Below are 26,092 nucleotides of genomic sequence, written 5' to 3'. Positions count from 1 at the left end.
AGCATCCTTCCATCAATAGCAGGCTCTTTTTGTCAATTGTGCTTTTTGCAAACTATTTTTTAAAAAAGACTAACAGTTCAATAGAATTATTCCATGTTGTTTTAAAATTGCTTGTTTTTTCAGATAGTCGTGGAAAAAAATAGATCATTTTATTAGCAATCAGGATGTAAGATTAAATTAGTTGGATGTCTTAATATGTTTTCTGTTAGTAGTTGCAACGAAGTTTCTATGAGGGGGTTGACTCTTTTATTACTTGTTTAGCGGTAACGTCACGTTTCTACTAACAAAACTCCTTTTGGATGGGGGCATTCAATGGATGTTAAATTGTGTAAAGTTTTTAAGTGTTACTCTGCAAGCATCTGTCAAAAGGGAATTGCAAGCAGATACGAAAGTTATCAAATACTGAGCTAGGATTTAAAGTTCTTGGAAGGGCTGCTGTAGAAGCTGGGGTATCATTTTTGACACATGGTCCTACCAGAACTGTAGCTTTTGCTATGGTAATCAATAGCTACCACATCTCAAAGACTTAAAAGTATCAGAAGCAGTGATGTTACCTAAGCAAGGAGTATAATAAAGGAGTGGACCCTTCCCTTCCATAGCTGTGTGAGAGTCTCTCATGCATCAGTTCACCATCGTTTCATTCCATCCATCCAGGAGACTCCACAGACACAGAGAGGACTATGTGGAAAGAAGTGCTGAGTTTGCAGATGGTTTGCTCTCAAAAGCGTTGAAAGACATTCAGTCCGGAGCACTGGACGTTAATAAAGCAGGCATACTTTATGGCATACCTCAAAAAACTTTACTTCTCCACTTAGAAGCCTTACCAGCAGGAAAGCCTGCACCCTTTAGAAACAAAACTCGAGATTTCAATGACAGTTACTCTTACAAAGACAGTAGAGAAACTTGTGCAGTGCTGCAAAAAGTAGCCTTGTGGGCAAAAGCTCAAGCAGAGCGCACAGAAAAAAGTAAACTCACTCTACTTGAAACCTCAGAATTAAGATTCCCAACAGCTTCCAGTTACCTCCATCAGTTAACTCTACAAAGAATGGTCACTCAGTTTAAAGAAAAAAATGAAAATGTACAATATGAAACTTCAGCTCCAACAGTACAGTTAAAAATTCCTCAGCTAAGAATCAATGCTGTGCCCAAACAACAGCCTGATAGTGCTGGACTTCTGGATGTTATGTACCATGTTTCCAAAACCCCATCAGTCCTAGAAGGATCAGCTCTTCAAAAATTGAAAAATATACTCCCAAAACAGAACAAAATCGAATGTTCTGCCGCTGTAACTCAGTCAAGTGTTGATTCATACTTTCTGCATGGGGACCTCTCTCCTTTGTGTCTTAATGCTAAGAATGGAATTGTTGATGGCACCTCTGAATCCACAGAAGATGGTTTAGATCGCAAGGATAACAAACAGCCAAGGAAAAAACGTGGTCGCTACCGACAATATGATCATGAAATAATGGAGGAAGCTATCACAATGGTAATGAGTGGAAAAATGAGTGTTTCCAAAGCACAAGGAATATATGGGGTACCTCACAGCACTTTAGAATACAAAGTTAAAGAAAGATCTGGAACGCTGAAGACTCCGCCGAAAAAGAAACTCCGATTGCAAGACACTGGGTTATTTAACATAACGGATTCAGGGACTGGCACCTGCAAAAATAGCAGCAAGCCTATATAGTTTCATTTGTTAGAAACCTCTGTGTGCGTGCGTGTGTGTGTGCGTGTGTGTGTGTATGCGGCTGTGTTCAACATACACACATGAGAAACAGAAAAATTCACTTAGACAGAAGACAAATTTTACAGTTCAGAAACCACATACATGCCTTTTTGAAGAATAACTTTATTCAGGGTTTTCACTGTGGACAAAATGATAGAATCGATCACAATTGTGATAGTTTGTATTTAATATAATCCTTGTACAAATAAGTGAAAAAGATTCAGGTTTTATTCAGTAGTCAATAGCATAAAATGTTTGGAATAACATGTATTTGTCATGTGAAGCATTTTTTTTTTACTGATGAAGAGTGACCCTAGCCATTCAATAATCCATCTTATTAAGGAAATACATGATTAATACTTTGAAGACATTTATGCCTCAGAATTTTTCAGAAGTTGCAAGTAGCTGAAAATAATACAAATCAAGGGAAATTTAGGGGACAGTGCTAGTTTCTTAACTTGGAAACTAATGTGAAGTATTAGCTGAATATAGAATTTTCTATGGAAGAGAAACTACATAAAGGCTAAACATCTGATATAGATAAAGTTTCATTTTAAAAAGCGTGTGTTAGGTATAAAACTTGGTTCTTTTCATTTTATTGTTGGTTTAGCAAGAAATTGGTGTTTACAAAATATATACTTGTGAAAACTGACAAATTTAGTGTAGCTATAGAATGATTAACTATTAAATAAGATGGAATACTAAAGGCATAAAATTAACTGTTTTCCTTTAGTGTGGAAAATAAGCTAACTTGTAAGGGTTAAAGATGAAAGTTGGAATGCAGATTAGAGCATGTTCATAATGTGCACAGAATGAGCTTGAGAATGGTTATTTTGGTTTAAGTGTGCTGATTAGTTAGTTGGTGTTATGACTACTTACATTTTATTTAAGGATTGTGTAACACTCCTACTGAAAAACCTCACTTGTAACAGTAATGTATTTGCTGCTGTGACATTTCAGAACTTTTTACTTTATCAAAATGAACATCAGGTTTTCATTTTGGTGGGCCGATACATCATCACTTTGCTAATAACCAAATTTACAGTTCAGGGTCTTATAGAATTACAGATATGAAACAGTGAAACTGTTTTGAATCTTCAGTAACTAGAGATTATTTGTATATTTACTGTTTGGAAGCCGGGCAGTTCATTTTAAATATATAACTTTTCATAGAATCTCAGAGGACCAGTTACCTTTAGATTACAGTTTTTTAAATGAATTTCAGAGTATTCGTACTGGGCATGATCCTTCCCTGCAAGAAGAATCCCTTTGTGCTCATAGATTTACCATGCTCCACTTGGCTCTCCCAGCAAGCACGCAAGCAGTGCACTAAGGCAGCCTGGGAGATGGGATCCCTGTGTGCACCTCCAGTTTTTGCAAGCACCAGAGCTTATGTAACTTGACCAAGTGGGGCTGTGTGAACGTCTGGGACACACGTACACATCCAGTCCCTGAAAACCATCCACTGTGCTACCTGTGAATTCACATGGGCTCAGGGCGTAAGCAGAGCAACAGAGTTGCTTTTGAGCCCTATGGAAATTCCTTATGTGTTGGCAATGTGCCCCCTAAGGGAAGGATCATAGCCACTAGATTTTATACTATGTAACCTGGGTATACTGTCAAATCATATCTCATATTAATGGAGACATCCATGGCCTTTTTCATTGAAAAACTAGATTTTTATGGGAAAGCTTACAATTTTCAGACACTGTATTTTGCCATGCATGTGTGACTGAACACGTTCTAAGCAACATTTTGTGTAAGGTAATATTATTTCGACTCTGTGAATTATACCATCTGAATTCACATGCCGTTATATTTTAAAAGTATGCTATCCACCTCAGTTGGTAACATTTCATAATAAACTATTGAGAGGGGAATCAGCCCTTTCTTATTGATATTTTAAAAACTGGAGTGACAATATAAAATAAAGGTAACAAAACTGGCCTCTTAGTTCCGTGCTGAATCTTCTTCAGCTCTGTTGCGTATTAGGAAATCTTTTAAAAGCAAAATTCTGTATTAGAGAAATTAAGAGACCATCAAACATCAGGTGTCCAGGTCATCTTTCGTTTTGAAGAACTAAGCCATATTTTTGTCAGGATTAAGATGATTGATTTCTTGTGTCTTTCCCAGTAGAAAAAAAAGATTACAGGTTTCACTGTCTTTTCTAGAACATTTTACTTGGAGAGCTATTGGGACTTAGTTTACTGCTTAATACATGAGCTGGGATCGTTCTTAGACGCCATCATTTCCATCCTTCTCACTACAGTTCCTTTGTCCCCCCCTGAAAATTGGTTCCCGAGGATCAAGAACCTCTGGACCACTGTGTTACGTGACATAAGAGGGGGATTCCACTGTGAGAGGATTTCCCACTGATGCACGACTTCTTAGATCTCAGCCTTTTTTTTTTAATTTCTCAGACAATGTTAGACTTTAGTCAGAGATATATATATCAAAGACATTACAGTACACTTTTAATATCATTTTAAAAGGTGGCCTGACCAAAAAAAGTAACAGGATTCATAAAATCAGGGATCATTTTGCTATTGACTTTTAACAGTGGTAGTTTTATATGTAATATTAATTTTCAGCATTTTAGTACTTGTATTTATTTTTGGTCAGAAATAGTATATTAAAATATTTTTTGATAGTTTGTAGATAATGCTCAACCTGTACGTTTTAAAAAAGAAATGTAATTATTTCTAATGAATGGTCTGAACCTTTGATTATACAACTGAGGAAAGGCAGGGAAATGCATAGACTCCCCTTATCCATCCCTAATGTGTTCTTTTAAAAAGGTTGTTTAAGTTATAATTTTGAAGTACTTTTAAATTCAGTTACCAGATGCTACTTAGAAATTGACAAGTCTCTGAAAATACATATTTCAGCAGACTTTTAAATGAAGGTGAAAGCAAGCCCTACATGCTTTCTACTTATTTGAATGTTTCTCAAGTATTTTATATTAAAAAAAAAAACAGTGCCTCTGTTTTTAGAACTACTGCTCAGTAAAGTTGTTTAAACCATTTCTGGTAGCTAATGACTATTTTATATTAAATTAAATTGTATATTAACTTTAGTAATACTGTTTTTTTAGTTGTTTACAGTACAAATACCTGTATTTGTGTGTTTTTTTTAATTGCAGTATTTCCATTGTTGCAGTAATTTAGTAAAACTCTGTGGCTGCCTTGATTTTTGACAGATTTTGTTAATAACTGATTTCTAGGCAATTAGTTCTATTTATGCATAAATCAATTGCACTATAATTCATGAATTATTTATTACAATATTTTCTAATGAATTCCATGTATTTGTCTTGTGTTGTAAATGTACTGTAATTCTGTTTCCTCTTTGTGTTGTTATATTTCTAAATCTGATTGTATGAATTTGTTAATGTGTTTCTATGTTGTAATTTTTAGTAAAGCACTTCAATGCTTTTGCACATAAATTTACAAAACTGATGTGTCATTGATTTGCTCATTCAGTAAAAAGAAAAATACTTTTATGTTGCCTCATTTGATTTAATCCATGGGCAAGACAACAGTGGTATAACAAGAGCAAAGTTGCAATAAGTTACAATTTCACTTTTTACACACTTAGCACAAACATTGACACAGGGCAATATTTTTCATATATGGGCCACTGCCTCTTGCACAGATTCCATTTATTTAAATGTGCAGGAGAACTTCTTGCTGGATTTTCCCCCATAGTTAGGGAAACTGATCAGTTCTGATCTGCAAATTTTACAAATTCGTTCACATTTATAATCAGTTTCAATTTCCAGTACAGTGGTGCCTCGCAAGATGAAAATAATCCGTTCCGCGAGTCTCTTCGTCTAGCGGTTTTTTCGTCTTGCGAAGCAACTGGATTAGCGCTATTAGCGGCTTAGCGGCTATTAAAGGTTTAGCGGCTAAAAGGCTATTAGCGGCTTAGAAAAAGGGGGGAGAAAGCGAAAAAAATCGCAAGACTCGCAAGACGTTTTCGTCTTGCGAAGCAAGCCCATAGGGAAAATCGTCTTGCAAAGCAACTCAAAAACGGAAAACCCTTTCGTCTAGCGGGTTTTTCGTCTTGCGAGGCATTCGTCTTGGGGGGCACCACTGTATCTTGTAAATACCTGTATTTTAATTGTAGACCAGATGAAGAAATCCATATTATTATAACATGCTCTTTTAAATGCCCATTTAAAGCCAACAGATAGCTTTTAAACTTTTCTTCACTTTGTGGTAAAACAAAATGCATAGGACTAGTGGTAAATCTCATTGCAATTTCCCCTTTAGTGTCAAAACAAGAGTAAAATACTGTTAACTGTGTAGCCTAATCTATGCATGGCACTATATGTGCAGCGAGAAACAGTATTGGAAATTCAGTAGAGAAGCTAAGCTATTCTATGTATGTATATGTGTCCTCAGGGTATATGTATGTACTACCTCTTGTTTCCTTTTCTACAATCTTTTTCACTGATGGGAATCATACCTTTAGATACATTTATAGTTTATTTCTCTGCCATTCTTGGTGCCCTAATAACATGAAGCATGTCATTCTTTCACAATTGGGGGCTGACATTTATATATGAAGTGGAAAGGTCTGAGAAATTCATACAAACATTTTTAATGCATACATTTACTTGCAGAGATTATTTACTGTGGTGCCTCGCAAGACGAAAATAATCAGTTCTGTGAGTCTCTTCGTCTAGCGGTTTTTTCGTCTTGCGAAGCAACCCTATTAGCGGCTTAGCGGCTATTAAAGGCTTAGCGGCTAAAAGGCTATTAGCGGCTATTAAAGGCTTAGCGGCTTAGAAAAAGGGGGGGAGCGAAAAAAATCGCAAGATGTTTCCGTCTTGCGACGCAAGCCCATAGGGAAAATCGTCTTGCGAAGCGCATCAAAAAACGGAAAACCCTTTCGTCTAGCGGGTTTTTCGTCTTGCGAGGCATTCGTCCTGCGGGGCACCACTGTACTTTGTAAAAGTGAATGACTGGTATCATGCCAATCTAAATTATTGTGCTTGACTATTCAAGTTTATAGAACACATTCTGAAACTGAATATTTTGCAAGATGACATTTTTCTCATTGTAGCCTGGCTGTTAGGAAGCATGGCTTGACTTTTTCCATGGCCTTTTCAGTAGGAGGTAATCTTGCACATAAATTGATAGTTTTAAGGGAAGAACTGCAGGGGGGGGGGTCGGGTAAACAAGTTACCCAGGATAATGGGGATGCGGGAGCAGATGCAGCAGAAGGGAGGACCAGCAAATGGCCCCTCAGTTCCACCTAACAAATCCCCCCTTATTTTTGCTAAATTAAGCCTGGTTGGATTGGATTGGATATGAACCCTCTGTCCGTTAGTTCTCCCATTCAAATACCCCTACATTAGCGTTGTGGTAGAAACATGGTGTTGGGAATTATGTTTCCTTTGCAGTACTTACTTATACTGTGAATCCACCCTTAGGACAGCTTCTTGAGGGAAACCTATCTACATTTCCTGAACACAGGTCTTCTGTAACCCAGTGCAAATCTTGGGTTTTTCTTATATCAGTTGCTTACTGACCTCTAGAGATCGTCTCCATTCATAGATGGATAGACTATGGCTGCTGAAGGGATTTAAAGCCCCATCTAAATCATTGAAAAGTCAGAGTACTGTGAGACTTTTATATATGATCAATAACAGGAAGTTTTATTGTTTCTGTGTCACACTTATTTGATAAGAAGTCAATTGTACCAAACCCACTTTGCATCACCGACACTATAATCAATGCACTACAGTTGTACATAAACATAAATGAGCTTCGATTGTAAAGATTTAGCTTATTGGTCCTTTTAGGCCACCGTTGCATAACCTGACCAGCAGTGGTTTTCCAAAGTCTCAAATGGAGGTCTTTTCCAGCCCTACAGCTTCAGTTATTTTAGATAAAGACATAAAATACTGTATTTTATGTACGCTTCTAGGCATGTTCTCTATCACTGGGCTTTGGGTCTTCCTTTCTTTGGGACTACTTCACAATTGTTATTCAGAGCTACCTGAGCCATCAAAAGAATATACTCTTGGTAACCTAGGAACACTTGACATGTAAATTTGGAGCTTTTAATCTGGTAACAGGGACTTAATAGTATAATCTAGAGAAATTCTATATTATTTTTAGACAAGAGCAAGACTATGCTTTACAACTTCTGAATCAACAGCAGTACTAATGCTACATGTGATCTGATAAAGTATATCTTAAAAAAACCTTTTCTGCAATTCTATAAGGTTAAAGCTATAAACACTAAATATTTTAGAAAACAAAAATGGACAGCTAGTGTCATGTTCAGAGTTTGGTGATATGTTTGAATACATACTTTTCTGAAACAGAATTATATTAATATAAGTTAACTTCTCTTAATCAGTACTTTAAAAAATATTGATAGATGTTAATGATTGAGGTTGCAATTCAGGAATGTTGTTCTTAAATCTGTATTTACTTTCTGCTATGAGCTATTAGCTTTTCAGTTTGAATTAATGATTAGGTAAGTAGTAACAGTTTTAAATATTATGTAGTTAGAGAAAATATTTAACTGGTTATTTTAGTTGAAGCCCTACTTAGATCCATATAGATTTACTCTAAACTATAAGAACTACATTGATTTCCATAGATAGATAGACTTGTCCTATAAATTGAAATATATGTGCACTTGATTCCTTTTCATTGACTCAGTTGTACAGTGACTTTAAAAATGGTACCCACTACACACAGTTGTCATGTTGTGGGCACCCATAAGGGCTTTGCCATTTATTTAAATGAAGGACAACATAGTTCTAAAAGACCAAGAGTTGACTCTGCCCTTGAAAGGAATGAGGAAAACCATTCATGTAAAGTTTAGAGTGAACTAAAGCAAGACGGGGTCCAAATTCATATATGCAGTGCAGATTTTAAAAGAAAAGCCAGCATTTTTACACAGTATCCATTCAATTTTATTTTATTTATTTATTTATGTTTAGCAGACTGCTGCCTGTTTAGAAAGAGATTGGAAACAGTCTGGCCCAAGTAAAGCTTTTTTAAATAATACTGATTTCTTAAATTCAAGATATAAAACGAAATACTACATTTCTCATTTAACTGGTAACTTAACCTAAATAAGCATCAAATGAAATTTAATATTAGTGTTTTACTTCCAGAACACATTTTTTTCGGAGTAAGGGTTGCTTACCAAATGGCTAATTTCCTGTATGGAAATATGACATTCTTGTAGGAAGCTCATTACATCTTGAATATATTATTATTTATGGAATTTATATACCACCCTATACCCGGAGGTCTCAGGGCGGTTCACAGAACAAAATCAAAATATAAAACCACAAAATATATAATCAAAATGAAAACAAATATACAATCATGTCTGATAAATTCAAATGTATATGTTTTGCTCCATGTACTAGTAGGAGAAACCATCAACCAACTGAGGTTTTTTCCCCTGCACTTTGTGCTTTTGTAGCACAAAATGTACTTTTAGAACTTACGAAATTTGCTATTAAGACATGATCTTTGTATTAGAAATTGGCCATGTGTGAAGCGGCCCAGAATCCTATTGATTTAAATGTAATTTACTTATAGTTAAAATGTGATTAGGATGACAACCATATCGTGACTATTGTTTAAATTAAAATATTATCTCACTGGAGTAAATGAAGGCTTATTATTTCTGTGGTTAGACTATTTTATGGAAGGTGCAGTTGCATATTTTATGTTGGAGAATCTATCTGACTAAGAAAACAATTTATTAGCCAAGCTTGAGTTTTTCTTACTGTTGTATCACATAATGTTAGCAGATTCATTAATGTTGTATGTGTTCCATACAATGTATATGCAGAACCTCAGTGGAAGTGTAACTTTTGAAATAAGAGTTTTGGTACCTTATCAGAATTAACCTTCAGTCATATTGTGCCATATTTAACTGCAATTTCCTTTTTGTTTTGATCTGCTTTTCGTTTTCAGTTCAAGTGCAACAGATGATTCAAAATCAGAGGAAACATCTAAATTGGAAAGAGGAAATTCTGCTCTAAGCAAAGTTTTGGAATCGTTGTGCTCTTATCACGGGCATCAGATTTTAGCTATGTTGAAATTTTTAATCCAAGAATCGTGTGTTGATTCTGTTGGCAGTTGCCAGCTGCCGCAAACTATACATTCAGAAGCATCTGAAGATGATGTGCACATTCCAGTCTGCAGTTGTGATGGCAACATGCAAATGAAAAGGTGCTGTTTACAAAATCAAAGACCAAATACTTCTTTGCCACCTCTGTCAGTCTCTGTGAAAGACTTAGATCGTTTGTCGTGCCAGTCTGTGACCGTTGGATATGTTAACACAGTGGTAAACAAAGGGAATCCTGTGCCTTCTAGTCCTCCTAGGTGCTGCCTCAAACAGTTAAAGGAGTCTAAGAGCCACGCGGCAAGAACAGCACTTTGTACAAATCTCATTTCAGCAGGGCAAAAGATTAACAAAGCTAGCAGAGGCCACAGCCCTTCGCCACCTACATTATCACCTGTGGAAGCTGATGAATATAATTATTTGGAGGAATCAGTTGAAGGATCTCTAAATAGACTTGAAATGAATCGTAATCAGCCTCCTTCCCTGTCGCGAGCTGAAAGAAGTTGTTCTGTGTGTGAACCGAAAAATAAATTATGCATTGCAGAAGTGGCCGGTAACGTGGATAAGACTTTTCTAAGTGCAAATCAAGAAACTAGCCTTATAAATTCTGATAAGCTTGAAAAAGTTGAAAATGCTGCCGCCTTTCAGGACTTAATGGATCGAATTAATGAGAAATTAAAATCAATCGAAACTACTGATACAGCAAATGTTGCAAAATTATCTAAGAGTGATGGGAGAACAGAATCGGATCTTAAATTACAGAGCTTCATCACCTCTCTCTTACATGATGCTAAGGCAAATGATTATAATTTTATGGAGTTGTTGAGCCAGCATGACAAAGAAGCAGAAAATAAAATTATCCAAACACGATTTCGCAAACGGCAAGAAACCTTATTTGCACTGCATAATTCCCCCGATTCATCACTGTTTAAAAGACAATCGTTGCAAATTAAGAGAGAGATAGCCAGTCTGGATGAAACCTTCATAAGGAAAAAGAGAAATGTGAAAAAAAATTACAAACTATCCCCAAACAAAAATGAAAATCATAGCACATCAAAAGATCATTCTTTACAAATTAATGAAAATAAATATCAGCTATTTTCTCCCATTAAATCAAAGTCTTTGCCAATAGGTCAAGAAGAGACAGTAGAAATACTTCTGAATAATTCAGAGACCAATTCTGGTTTAGTGGCATTTTCAGAAAATACTTCTACAGCATCCCAAAGCAGCTTGGCTAAAATACATGGAAATTGTGAACTACATATGGATCCAGTCTCTGTGAAGGGAGATGATGATAGGATGTTGGACAGGACCAAACATAATGTTATTCCTCCTATGTGGTGCTCTGTGTATGTGACAAACAATTTTTTATTTCAAAAATCCTCAAACGGGAAAAAAGCTAACTGCATGGAAAGAGAAAAAATGCTGAAAGATTTACAGGCCCAAACGTGCAGCAACGAAGATATAAATAAGATTGTTCGAAACACAAATCTACATGTTGTTGTAGAGCGTTTGGAAGACACAATAAATATGGCTCAAAAGACTAAAAAGCCATTGTTTAATAGTTATAAAATATCCAGCAAACTGAAAGATACGCACAAGTATGAAGCCAACAAGAATGCTAAAAATGGTCTTCTTATTAGCATGAGTGAAAGTGGAAGTACGGGACAATATGTACTGTCACAAGCTCATGCTTCATGTAGCAATAATAGCAAACAGGAATGTCTGCCAACAAAAGAAGAAAAAGTGTCTGATGAAGGATATAAAAGCCTTTTGAAATCATCAGCATTCAATTCAGATACGTTGACTTACCATAATGAGGACTTGCAATCAAGTTCTGATGTGGGAGATAATTCTCCAGCACTAAATTACACTAGTCCTATAAAACTTATGTTCCTTTCAGAGATTAATAGTAGCGAAGGAGTGAAATACACACTAACCTCTGTAAATGATTCCGCTAAATTAAACATTGACCTTTATTCTCTTCAGCGGAAAACAAGTGTGCTGGCAGAAAAACAATTGGAAGCTGTGGATCCTGGTAAAACTGTTTCTCTTGAAAACAGCCCTAAAAATGAAGTAAATTCTGTTTTTCCTTCAGTAATTGCTCATGAAACAAACATTGGTGAGCATAAGCCAAATGAAAATCCCGTAGAACAAAGTGGCAATGGATCCTCTCTGAAAAGAAAACCGGGCCGACCAAAAAAATTAGGTCCTCAAGTTGTGAAGCAGATTAAGCGTCCAATTGGCCGACCGCCAAAGCCTAAGGTAGATGCTGAAAATGCCAATAATATAAGTGATTCCATCAGTGCTAGGAAAAAAAGTGTGAGCTCCAATGCAGAAGTTCTAGAGGACAGTAATATTAACAAGAACATTACTGTGACAGTGGTCTTTGGAAGGTCACGAAGGACTAAGAGGTGTGTTTCTGAAAGTAGCCTAAATGTCAGTTTGGTACCAAGTCCTCACAGTCACGTTGTATGTGAATCTGATCAAGTGAAGCAGAACTCAGAAACAAGGAATAGTTTGCCAAAAAACAGAAGTATGCAAAATTCTGCTGAACGCAAGACCTCTGCATCTGGCTATGAGTATGTTAGACCTTTAGAGAGCAGCCCAGTGCTACCATCCCATTGTAGCAATATCGTAAGACCAAAACAGAAGCCTTTAAATATAATTCGAAAACCTGGTAGACCAGCAAAAATAAAAATATCTGGCATATCAGTGACTGTTAACCAGATTTCATCTCAGGAAAGAATAGTGAGTATTAGCAGCTGCCTGCCTCCTTTAGAACAAGAGACTGTGTTAGAAAAACATGGATCTCCTAAGAAGGTTGATCAACAATGCAATAAGTTGGATGTTTCAAAAAGCTATTGGAATGATAAAAGTAAGGATTTTTCGGACGAAATTATTACAATAGCACCAAGTAAACCTGAAATCCCTTTGAGACAATCTCTTAGAGATAGAAGACCATCACTGCCTTTCTTACAGTCCTTAGCATCCTCTAACTCACTGTCTTGTAGACGTGCCTTTCTACACAAATCCTATAAGCTCTGTTTGAAAAATGCTAAGAATCAAAAAATAAAACATTCAAACATGGCACCCAAAGATACCTCAGGAAATAAGGCCCCAGAAAAAGCAAAAAAAAGTTCAGAGAATAATAAGTTTAGATTTGTTAATGAAATGTCGTCAGATCCCACCATTTCATCAAATTCTTCCCTCAGATGGTGGGATCCTTCCATTTCTAATGATTCCTTGTTAAAAGAACTAAATAGTAGATATGAACAGATAACAAATACTTGGTTGCACGTGAACGGAGAAGAATTTGAAAAATGCCTCTATGATGAGCGGTGTCATATTGAACAAGACTATAGCATTAAAGTATCAAAGCCTTTGGACTCCTGCGTGTTACAGCTTGAAAACTCTCCTATAAAAATGCTTTTCCAGAAAAAGTGTAACATAGATGAACTGTGCTCGTGGTTTATGCAAACTACGGAAACGCAGTCACTGGCATTAGTGAGAAAGGCGAATGCTCGCAATCCTGTTGAAGTAATCAGTACACGGCAATTTAAAATTGGAACAAGACAATGCGATTGTAATACTAGTCCTTTGAGAAAGCACTTTAAAAAATTTGCACTATCCACGCCATCGAAATCTGCGGGAAAGATTCGAATCCTCCATAAAATAGTCAGGTCTCGAGCCTTAAAGAGGAAACGTAACTTCACTTTAGCGAAGTTAAGAAGAACCAAATTTGAGAATTTACAGCACGATCGGTGGAGACAAGTGAAAAAGCTGTACAATCATGGAACAAGTGACTGGAAATCGAAAAAGCAGCATTTGCGATTCTTCTGCCAAAGCCAGCGTTTTGCTAACACAAGTCAGGAAATTAACAACAAAACGAGCACAAGCCACGAGAATGGTACAGTAGACACTAAATCGCCCGCAATTCTTGTAGACTCTCAGAGTAGCACTTCAACTGGAAATGAAACCACAGGTGCATTTTATCAACAGAAAACACAATTGACAGACCTCAGCACAAAGCCTGGCTTGACAAATAATTGTAGACCAAGCGCACAATCCGTAGATCACAACCAAAAAAATATCGGGAAAGCACATGCCTTTGGTGAAGATGACTGGAAAGGCAAAACCTTTAAGGATTGTAGAATATTTTTGAAGAAAATCAACCCGGCTGAAGAGCAGCATTCTTTCAGTAGTACTGTTGTTTGCACTCCGGAGTCTGTAGATCGTAGTGCCAGTCACGGCTACTTTCAGGGGGAAAGGCACTGTACTTTAAGGTCCCATTCTGCTAAGCAGAGAACGTCTGACAGATGTGAGAAGGATGCTGAGGAAGCTAAGAATTTCAGCTTGGTTAAAAACCTGCATATTGAGCAAGACTGCAAGAAACCAAGCAAGCGTGTCACTTTTGAAGATGGTCCTGCCGAGGTCCCTAAGAAAACAAGCAAGAGGAGGAGGACACAGTACAAGCTCAACAACCTGAATATCAGAGAAAGGAATACGAGGCAATTATGCAGCACTGGCCAAGTATCAAGTTGTTACTCAAAGTACCAACTAGGTAAGTTGTATTTCATCTCCCCCTCACCCCTATACAAAATCTGTACTAACTTTCCATTAAAATGAGACAAGTGAAAATAGTAAGAAGAGCATTCTTACTATTTTTACAAAAGTCAGGAATCTACCATTTTAAACGATGCAATGCTAAAAGGGTTTAGCACTGCTTAATGTTTTGCTGTATAAAATTGAATTTCCCATTTGCTTTGAGAGTACAATATTTTCAAGCAGGAATTCCCAAACTGGTCTGCAAATTACAAGCTTCATTGAGGTGGTCCGCATTCTGTCTATGGATTTGTGGTTGAAGGATGGGAGATGTCCTATCCGTCACCTTGAATATACTGATTTATAATTGTGTTAATTGCTTCTTTTATTTCTTCAGTTGTATTCTTATTGCGTTGCAATTTGAATTCTGTGGAATATAATAAAAATACAATATATAAGTAATATAAGAAGCATTACTAATGCAATTACTAACCACACAACATCTGACACACTGCATTTGAAATGCTACAACAGGCAGAAAAAGCATTAAGTGGTCTGCCAAGACCCTCTGCAATTTTCAAGTTGGATGTTTTAAAGCATTTTGAGCAGAGTCTTGAAAAAGCTAGGCATATACTAAATCCTGCTTCCTTTCAATAAAGTTTAAAGCACACAGTCTTCCTGAACCAGGAAGTTTGATATATGTGCAGCAATGAGACTTCCTTACACAGATTGGATACTATGGGAAAAGCATCTGTTGGGATAGAACTATATCCTTCCCTACTCTGATAAAGACCAGCATTAACATACTGCTGACCCCTTTAGCAGTTGTTCATGTGCATTCTTGGGGAAAGCAGGGCACACACTAAGTACTGTATTTTTCGCTCTATAAGACGCACCAGACCACAAGACGCACCCAGTTTTTGGAGGAGGAAAACAAGAAAAAAAAATATTCTGAATCCCAGATGCCAGAACAGCAAGAGGGATCACTGCACAGCGAAAGCAGCGATCCCTCTTGCTGTTCTGGCTTCTGGGATAGCTGTGCAGCCTGCATTCGCTCCATAAGACGTACACACATTTCCCCTTACTTTTTAGGAGGAAAAAAGTGAGTCTTATAGAGCAAAAAATACGGTACTACTTGGTGCAATAGTCTAAGGAATCTGAATTCAGACAGAGAACTAACAGTAGAGAGCTGAAATATTTTCATTATAAAGGCATAATTAGAAAAGAAGGTTGGATGTGTAATTAAAAATAACATTTAACATGGGTATATAAGAAACAAAAGGAAGATAAAATTTAAATCTTGACTAATTGGGGGGGCTCGTTTCCAGTTATTCAGAATGACAAATTGTAAATTGCAGGGAAGGGAGACACAACCAAATTATATTTAAAAATGCAGAATTATGCTAAATTGGGGAAGAAGCTAAAATGTTTAATTGCTTAGCTTATGTCCCTTTTCATTTATCTGTATTATTTCCAAGCCTATATAAACATACGGGGGGGGGGGCGGTGGAGGGATAACGTGCATATTTTGATTTCTTGAGGACTCTATCTTGAATGTGTCCTTATGCAATCACTTTGAACCACACTGGTGGGGGGGGGGCGGGTTAGATAAATGAACTGTCTACAGCATGAAGTCATTGTTATAAAATGAGCTGCCCATTTTTATATTAATGTATGTATAAAGAGCTCTCTCGTGGCTGCCAGTTTTCTTGGTAGGCTAGAGTTTGCCAGATTGCAACCCCCCGCCCCCCAAATCTTGCCTGTTTATTTAAATCCTAAAACAGGACTGCTGCAATTTCTGCCCCTCAACGCCCATCCCCTTTACCTATTATAGCAGCTACACAGCAGCTATGGGGGAAATGAAGGCACCAGGAATGAGGCAAACGATATTGTAGCCACATACTATGCATTTAAAGGGGCTGGCAGGACCTCATGTTGTAATTTGGCAACTTTAGAGATATATATTCTTGTGGTGGGGTGGAAATTCAAATTACATAGAAAGCACAGGTGTGTTAAAATTGGCAGCGGCAACAAAATTCTGCTTACTATAATAGCTACTTTTTCAGGCATAGCTTTGTGATATCCTTTTAAGAAAAAGAAACTGATAACTTTTTCACAGTCTTTCATTATTTCACTTGAGACTTCTGTTGTGTTGTTTTTGTTCTTTCTCTGTTGTTCATGGTTTTCCATACTTACTAGCATGTAAAGGAAATAAACCATTGCTGTAACCAGAGCAGACATCATGTCAAATCTGCCTCCGTTTGTAATCCAAAGCTCTGATGGTATTAATTTTAGGCACATAATTAGATTCCACGTGCCCTCTTCTAATGAGCGTAAGAAAATGCCTCACTTTAAGTACATAGTCCTGTATTTAGAATATTCATGTTCTTTCTGGTATTATTATTTTTTAAGTACCGAATCGGTGGATAATAAAACAAATTCAGACCCAAACAACAATTCTGAAACAATTAAATATTCAATAAAAAGCCCATATTACAATTACCAAGACCAGGAATCATGGAACTTGCATCAGAGGCCCAGGGAAATGTGAGTAATTAGATAGGCTTTAACAGCTGGCAGAAGCTCTCCATATCTTGGTGGGGAGCTTATTCCACAGGCTGAGAGGTCACATGGAGAAGACCCTCCTCCAAGTTGCCACAAATGAAGGTCTGTAGGCAGTGACATAGTTAATAGGGCCTCCTCTGAATATCTTAATGAATGAGCAGAATGGGAGAGTGACACATACGTACAATGGCATTTATGTGAAGCTTCAGTAATACAACTTAAATATCTGTATTGCAGTACCAAAGTTCTAGTATCAAATTTTCACCAACTGTTTCATGCAGTGGTACTTTTAGGAAAGGGGAGTGTTTCGGTGCAATTATTTTTCAGGGCACCTGTATTTTTGAACAGTTTATTGCTGCTATGCAATTAATGTCTATTTTTTATAAGGAATTAACAATGCAAGCCTCTATATTTTTTACTTAGAAGTAATTCCCATTGACCTCAATGAACTCTGAATTGCCACTCCGCTTCATTTGATGACCCCATTTTTTCTAGTATTCTCTATTTTCTTCACCCCATGTATAAAGAAAGCTATAAAGCCCTTCTCGTTATCCTTTACTCGCCTTATTAAAAATAGAAAGGGCCAAATGTAAATAACCTTTCTTCATAGAAGTGTTTGTTCCAGCCCCCTGATCATTTTAGGTGCCCTTTTCTGCACCTTTTCCAGCTCTACAATATTCTTTTAGAGATGCAGCTGCCAGAACTATATCCAGTATTTTGAAGGTGAGTGCACCATTCATTTGTTTAAAGAAATGACATTGTTAGCAGTTTTATTTCTAAACCCTTTTCTAATGATCCCTAGCATATGGAATTTACATTTTTCAGGGCTGCTCAAACTTTTCATTCATCTGCCCACCACAGAAACAACAGCTGTTTCTCAGTTCAGATTTTGTCAACATGCATCATGTTAAACTTTTTTACAATGAATTGCCTTTGCCGTATTAATGCTCATTCACTCTGTTTTGATAGATCTTTTTGGAGCTTGAAAATCCCCTTGCATCTTTACCACCCCAGATAATTTGGTGTTTTCAGGAAATGACATCATCTCACCCAACTCTAGATAATTTAGGTCCCAGTATAGCTCCTGGGGGAACCCAACTTCTCTCTCCAATGTGAGAACGGAACATTTATTCCTACTCTTTTGCTTCCTGTTCTTTATCCAGCTACTGTTTCATCCGGCGACTTGTCCTCTTGTTACATTGGGGTCCCAAAGGAGTCTTTGAGGAGGAACTATCAAAAGAGTATTCAAAGTCCAAGTTCATAGTCTGTATGGCATTGTCCCTGTCCATATGCTAAATGACATCTTCTTTACTGGATCTCTTTTAAAAATGTATGTTACATTTGGCCGTTTTCCAGTCTTCAGGTATGGAGCTGGTATTTTAGGGATAAGTTTCATAGTTTTGTTAGAAGACCAGCAATAATAACATTTGAGTTCTTGAAAAGACTCAGGAGGGATAACATTTGCACCTGGTGAATGGTTAATTTTTAATGGGCCAACAAGATCTAGAACTTCCTCTCATTGCCACTAATTGCTTTATTTTAATTTTATTATTTTTATTAAATTTGTATACCACCCTTCATCTGTAGATGCATATAGATCTCAGCCTTAGCTTTTCACACTTTCTTTGTGAATATACCAGTTTGGACCTGGTGCTGTTGTACATCTTCCACAGTGAAGACGTACACAAAGAATCAATTCAGTTTCTCTGCAGTCTCTTTTTCTTCTTTTGATACCCCTTTCACTCCCTTGTTATCCAGCAGTCCAACTACCTTTGTGGCTGGTTTCCTAGTTCTGATGTTAGTTAACTACATTTTCTTAACGTTTTTATAGCAATATGCTGCTCAAATTCTTCTGTCGGCTCTCTTTTTTGCCTGCATTTTTTGTCTTCCTATGGGCAAGGTTTGCATCTTCTGAAAGAAGGCTTCTGTAATAGCTTCCTTGATTCTGCTCATTAACCACACTGACATCCTCAAGGATTTGGTGCCCCCATTCCTGATCTACGTGAGCTTCTATTCTTGCAGTTTTGAGCAGTTGTTTTGGAAAGAGTTAACACTTTTGAAGGTGCCTTTCAACTTCGTTTTTACCAGTCTCTCCCTTTTACCATTTACCAATCTGCTCCCTAAATCTCTAGCAAATAAAACAAGTCTTAGCCTCTTCCCTGACATCCCATCTACAAGATATCTGGAGTAGGGCTGGGTGATATATCAATATATCGTCCAACACCGCTTTGAAATTCACATCTTGATAATTGTTTCATAATATTTGAGCTGGCAATATATCACGATTCACAATGTGTGTAAGGGTTAGGCGATATCCGGTTTTCAACATCACGGTAACTCATCAGCTAAACACTGCAATGTTATCACCAGCTAAATATTGCAGTCTACCACAATGTCAGAAATAAGGAAGGAACTACACAGAGGCAAACAGGACAATGTCCTGGCAACTTCTACTACTTAAGGGTCTAAAACGGATAAATGACAATATTATCAATCATCAACACGCAGTTTCATCAGCAGACAAGCCAAGATTCATCCCAACTGGACTTTTGGTTTTGGGCTTGGCTACCAAATGGTGATATTCAGGACAATCAGGACAATCCAGAGTACGGTGATGATAATCTGGGACTGCCAGCAGACCTGCTGGGAGGCAGAAACAGCAGTGGCAGAAACAGCTTGCCGTGACCGCAGTACGTGTTGACAGAAGCAACGACAACCTGCAAGGCCTGGCATTGGCAGCACAATCAGTGGTGGCCTGCGAGTCCTCGTGGCTTCTGCCACCGTTTCCTGCCACCACTGCCATGATGATGCTTCGCAGGCTGATTATTGTGCCCCTGCTGCCAGTGCTTCTGCCGCTGCCAGGCTGCTGCCGTTTGAGCTGCCTCGTAGGCCTGCTGGCCAGATGATTTGCATTCACTGTCATCATTTATCAGTTTTAGACCCTTAAGTAGTAGCAGTTGCCAGGACATTGCATACGGTATTGGCCAAAATAAAAGCCGCAGCTTTAAAATTCAAGGGTTATTTGCGGGTGTGGCCCATCTCCTGGTACTATCGCCCTGAACTGGGGGCAGTTGGTTCCAAGCACGCTGCGCACCTGCTTCCCGACACTACCGCCTCCTGGCACTACCTCCCCAGGCTGGCGCCAGGGGAGGCTTGAGAGTGGCGGGCAGGCTATGTGCCATTGCCCCGTGCTCCCAGGCACGCTTTGCCAGTAGCCTTCCTCCCTTCCTTATGGTGTAACATGCATTAGAATCCCAGCTCATATGCAAAGTTTTAGATAAGACTTGCAAAAGAAAGCTACAGGCATCCCTAACTGGATTATTTGCCTTGTCTACTGTTTCGCTTTTCATCTCATTCTATTTTTATTTTTTTCCTCATTCTGTTTTTTTGTTAGCTGGGGGCTTGAATCTGCCCCGGAATGCATTGTTGAACTGGGGACAAAAATTCTTTTCAAAAGTCTCATTGCCAGTTATTTTTCTACAGCTGTAGGAAAAGATAGAAGCAATTGGCCTTATTTCAAATACATTAGCTTAGAGTGTGAAATATTGGAACTTACTTAAGATGAGCTACTAAAACAAACACTGGCATATTAAGATGAAATACTAAAACTACATAATTTCTGTTAACTCTGATACCCTTTTTAGGGGGACTAAATAGGCTACATACAAAATCAGGTGGAAAGGGAACAATCAAGCCAAAGTTACTCAGTGGGGCAGAATAATCAGAGAATTGTAGGGACGGTGAGGGTCATCTAGTCCAACCTCCCACAACGCAGGAATCTTGCTCAACATGGGGCTTTAACCCGTGACCTTGAGATTAAGAGTCTCGTGCTCTACCAACTGAGCCATGTTAGTAAATCCATAGGATTTTGAAATGCTTGCTTTTAGCGATACAATGCCCTGAATAGTTTCATTTTGCCTATCTAAACTAGGAGCAGATTTGATGTCTCTTTAACTGGTCACCATACATTGATCTGTGTAGCTAGAGACCTCCAGAATCCAGCTCCAGATGTGCATGGGCATGTACAGTGATACCTCGGGTTAAGTACTTAATTCGTTCCGGAGGTCTGTTCTTAACCTGAAACTGTTCTTAACCTGAAGCACCACTTTAGCTAATGGGGCCTCCTGCTGCCGCTGCTGCGCCACGATTTCTGTTCTCATCCTGAAGCAAAGTTCTTAACCCGAGGTACTATTTCTGGGTTAGCGGAGTCTGTAACCTGAAGCGTATGTAACCCGAGGTACCACTGTACAAATGGGAAGGCAGGTATATCAGAAGCGGAGGAAGAACTATGACTTGAAAAGTTCACTTTCTTAATTTTGCTAGTCAGCTCTGTGATTTTATGGCTTACCTTACGGGCAATGAAGCCTGATAAAATGTTCAAAAATGGATTAATGGACAAAGATATTATTAAGGTGAATTTAGGGGCTACCGCAGCTGACGCTCAGGGAAGACGCTTCTCTGTTCATCAGCTGTGGAAGCTGGAAGGGCAGCAGTGCTTTGTTGAGCCGCTGACCTGATATATGGGGAAACTTTCCCACACATCTGCTAAGCAGCCGCAAAAAGCCTCTGGCTTGCAAGGAGACCCTCCCTGGAGCCCAAAGGGGACAACCTCTTTGGGCTCTGGGGAAGGTCTCCTTGGGAGGAGGTGCAACAGGGCTTTGCTGAGGCTCTTCAGCCTTCTGGCTAACAGCTGACACATGGGAAAGTGGCTACTGTTAGCTGGAAAGCCCCGCTGCGCCTCCAACTCGGAAGGAGTCCTCTTTGGGCCCTAGGAAGGGTTGTCTTGTGAGCCAGAGGTTTGTTGAGGCTGCTCGGATCAGCTGCTCTCCAGCTCTCACTTCATTGCGCGTCAGCTGTGCAAACCCCATGGGTCTCCGGCTCCTATAAGCCGGAGGGACAATAGGGGAGCCTTGACCAGCTCAGCTGAGGTGCAGGGAAGCTTTCAACAAGTCTCTGGCTTGCGAGGAGAGTGGGTCTCCTCGCAAGCCACTGGGAATCTCCAGGGTGCTCCCCATTTTACATGACTTTGCTGATTCACACAGAGGTTCAGAACATAACCCCTGTGTAAGTGGCTATCTGAAAACAGATGAAAGGAATAAGCTTCCTTAGATGATGTAAATACCTCAAATTGATAATTTAGGTAATAATATAATTGAGGCAATAATATAAAGTCTTACAACGCTATGTACGTGTCCCCTTGCAAATCACTGACAGACAAATCCTGAATTTGTAAGCTTTGGACAAAGGTTGGGCCTTACATCCCATTGACTTCAATGGAAAAGATTGAAGAGCATGCATGCTTAACTTTCCCATTGAAATTACTAAGGCCGGATTATTTAATTTAGCTGAACTATAAAGAAAAACAGCATTTGACAAAAATTGCAAAGAATAAATATATTTGTACTGATTAAATGGGTTTTTGTACCATCAGAACCTTCTGCTAAATCTGTGAATATTGTGAACGCACACACCATTCATACGAAAATGTGTGAAGTCCGGGTCTTAATTTTCTCTTTTTTATAGGACCTCTTAAACCTGTTGGACTGCCTTTGCTGGGAGGATTTGCAAGCAGAGCTGTTGAATACTCCATGATCCCATTTCAGTTGCCTCTTCATGGAAGCTCCCAAGTCTAACAGCAAAACCCATGAATTGTCAAGATGAGTCCATCTGTCTTGTAGTCCCTGATAAGCATGCAATACTGTGAATGATTGTAAAAACTGAGCAAGCCATTGCTGTAATAACTAAGCAAAACTGCTTTAAAGAGCTAGACACTACCTTTCTGGGGGCTGTTTGGGTTGCTGCCTGGGGTAAGAGCTTCTTCTGATGGTCAGGCATCGTCTTCACGGAAAGTGGCCTGGGGGACTGTGCCTATTCGTAAGCTTCTTATGACTGACTTCTGAACATGCATGCCAAAATCTCTTTAAAATGGTTAGCCATTTGGTCGTGGTGCCCAGAAGTTGCATGCTGGGCAAACTGGCTTCCTAAAATTCCACACACACCCCCAATGCAGAGTAAAATTGCATTGCTGTGTTTTTATGTGACATTTTGTGTGTATCTTAAGACGTATGCGTGGTGTGTTTTTTTCAAAAGACCTTTGGAAGCAACCCTGCCGAAAATAGCAGCTTCAGAAACCTCTCTCTGACAAAGTTGAGATTGCTGTAATGAGCCCAATTTTTATGTATATTTTTTCTTGGTGTTAAAATTAGCTCTTTTTTTTGTCTGCAGAGCTTCCTTAAAATTGTCCCTTTGGCAGACAACTTGGTTGACAAGTTGTTTGGTTGGTAAGGGATCTTTACTGGATACTTGGACTTCTGCACTGTTACCTCACCTGAGACAGACTAGCGGGAATGTAACTGTGGAAGCTATGGACTTTAACTAGATGTCATGTGGAGGACTGGGGTTAGCATTGTTGTGTCCTTATTTACCTTAGGGTCGAAAGGGTTTCCCCCAATCTCTGACCCAATCCAGCTCATTAAGTTGGACTCAGGTGAGCATCATCATAGGTGCACACCTGCATTGGCCTTGCTAGTAGACGCTTGCTTCTCTGCACAGATTCCCCCAGCCCAGGACTACATACTGAGTGCAGAGGGAACTGAGAGTGACTTGAAACGGTTTTGTTCTCGATCAGGACTGATGCTACCCCCACGGTGATGAAGTTTGTGTAGCTTGAAATGTGTAGGGTCCCTAGATATTATTCCAGTAAGAAATCTACCTCTGCACCGAGCTGTCGATTATTTTCATGTACTTTTGATGGATTTCAAAAGTCTCCAGGTTCATAGCTTTGGGGGGGGGGGGGAGTTCTGTAGATTCAATGGGGGGGGGGGGAGATATACTTCCATGGAGGCTAAACTATTTCCCCCTCTCGCCCCTCCCCAGAGCTAGACCTGCCAGGCTTTCATCGAGCAGAACAGACAATCATGTATAGCTTGGTTCATATTGTAGTCTGCAGCTCTGCTCTTTCTTCCCAGTCTGAGGTATCTGCATGGAAGCACCAAGAAACAGTGTAGCAAGGAGTTTGTGCACATGTATATTACTTAGATGGTGTTTCTTTAGTACTTGAGCATCGCAGTTTATGGTTTAGCTTTGCTTGATAAATTCAGATTTTTTGGGGGGAGAGGGGACGTTCAATCCAACATTGTATAATCGCAGTAGGCATTTCTTTTTTTAAAAAAAATAATAATCATGTGTTTCAGCTACTCATCTTGCAGATTATATTTTAAATAAATGTATAAAAATGCCAGAACATTTTAACATTTTGTAATGATTCAACCTGAGTAGAATTAGGATTGTTAGATTTGGCAAGAGTAACTATAGGGTTAATCCATCACAGGCTGCTTTTTACAGTATCTGTTTCCGCAGAGTTGTGTAAACCTTTGCACTAGAAGGTATAGTTATGCCATCTATAGTGAAAAGGGCACTTATATACCTTTTGAGAGTTGTCGGTCCCATTGTGTCTTTGCCCTGGTATTTCTGCTCAGACGGCCCAAGTTATAAATCTTCAATTACATTATTTCCCTCACCAGCCCAATGGGGAGGAGGAAATTCTTTTCCCCCACCAGAGGTTGATGGAGGGATTCCATGAGCAGAGTATGCACAGATCCCTGAATGTGCATGGCTGATAGATATAGGGGACATCATTCCCCCAAAGCAGCCATTTGATACAGTAGAATGGTCTGCACAGTGCACATAGAAACCTGTCCACAAATTATCCTCTTCAGGACTATGCCATCTTTTTTAGAAGTCAGGTACTGCCTAAGATAGAGGAAGATCTAGCTCATATTTACAGACCAGGATGCACATGCTTATATATAGGCTCTAGAAGAATGCAGAGTAAATCATTGGGTGGAATGCAGTTAATTTACTCAGTGTAGTCCTATGGAAATGAAAGGACGTGGCTAAGTTAGGTCTCTTAATTTCACTGGATCTTCTCAAGAGTAAAATGAAGTTGAATAACACCCTATGCATTTGGCCATGCGAGAGCTTGAAGTGGCCTACAAGGATGCATCAAAAGCACAAAGCTCAAATATAGAGTAATACATATGTCTGGAGATTAGTAATACAGCTTGCACTTATGTATTTTTGTAAATAAGCTGATTTGGCCATAAAGGATGCTTGCTTTCCATGGGATCTTTAGGTTTGTGTCGTCATGAATGTTAATTAGAGCAGGATATTATGCAGTTACAAACCATGGCTTTCTGGGTCTTGGTGTTGGCAACTACGCTCTGAATTATTCTTATTATTAATAGTAGTAGTAGGTACTACCTATCCTTCACCCTAAGGTTTCAGGGTGGGTCACAACCATTAAAACACAATTCTTAAAATAGTTTAAAACTCTCTGCAATCACAGAAATAAGATGGATCCTAAAAATATACAAATTGGGTATCAAAAGAGGTGTTTACAGCATTTGCTAGAGCGGTATGATTTAGATGTGTAGGGATGGAATTCCACAACTTAGGAGCTGCAATAGAAGATGCCCTCTCCCGGGCTGTCGCCACCCCCAAGCTTCTGAGGGTACTGGAATAACAAAAAAGGCCCCCTCTGCTGACCTTAACACCTGAGAGGGTCTGTAGAGAAGGAAATGATATTTCAGGTATTTGGGACCTGAGTAGTTTAGGGCTTTTAAACACCTTGCACCTTGGATTGGGCCTAGAAATGAACTGGCAACCAGTGCAACTGTTTTAAATCGGGGTAGTATGAGATCTGAACTGGTAGCACTGCATTTAGACCAATTGAAGTTTCCAAGTTGTCTTCAGGGACAGCCCCACACATTGCAATAATCCAATCTGGAAGTTACCAGAGAATGGAGTACAGTGGCCAAAACATTTCTATCCAAACAGAACCTTAACTGGCGAATCAGCCAAAACTAGAAGGGGGAAAAACCCACCCCTAGTCCTCGCAAATCCCCTGAGCCTCCAGTGCCACCATTCAATTCATGAGTACCTGGTACCCCATCTAAGACTTTTGAATGTAGGCCACCGTTTTTAAAAGTTGGATTTTAATGGTTGGAATTAGCTGGTGGTCCCCTTTGGCCTTTTTCCCAACGGCAGACATGCAGACTCATTCCTGTAAGACTTGTGCAGTTATATTAGACATTTGGATTCCACCAGCTCAGTTCCTATACTGTTTGATCCGAATCTGTTCTG

General features: G+C 38.8%; 1 protein-coding gene across 10 annotated transcripts in view; it reads left to right on the top strand.

Annotated features, from left to right (window-relative positions):
• LCORL (ligand dependent nuclear receptor corepressor like) overlaps positions 1 to 25,820 on the top strand; it is a 57,286-nt gene extending 31,466 nt beyond the window's left edge. For 3 of the 10 annotated variants that reach the window (XM_028744221.2, XM_028744220.2, XM_028744224.2), the window contains exons 7-9: positions 9,688 to 14,402; positions 17,616 to 17,671; positions 22,472 to 25,820. In XM_028744221.2, the coding sequence (XP_028600054.2) occupies positions 9,688 to 14,402; positions 17,616 to 17,671; positions 22,472 to 22,540 (4,840 nt within the window). In that variant the 3' untranslated portion in view covers positions 22,541 to 25,820. Of the gene's footprint in view, positions 1 to 654; positions 5,229 to 9,687; positions 14,403 to 17,615; positions 17,672 to 22,471 lie in introns of those variants that run through there. The other 7 variants (XM_028744223.2, XM_028744222.2, XM_077934417.1 and 4 more) reach the window with 4 other exon arrangements.
• The last annotated feature ends 272 nt before the right edge of the window (positions 25,821 to 26,092 follow it).

Source organism: Podarcis muralis, chromosome 9 (genome assembly GCF_964188315.1).
Source record: "Podarcis muralis chromosome 9, rPodMur119.hap1.1, whole genome shotgun sequence".
NCBI lineage: Eukaryota > Metazoa > Chordata > Lepidosauria > Squamata > Lacertidae > Podarcis > Podarcis muralis.
This window is presented reverse-complemented; position numbering and strand designations above follow the sequence as displayed.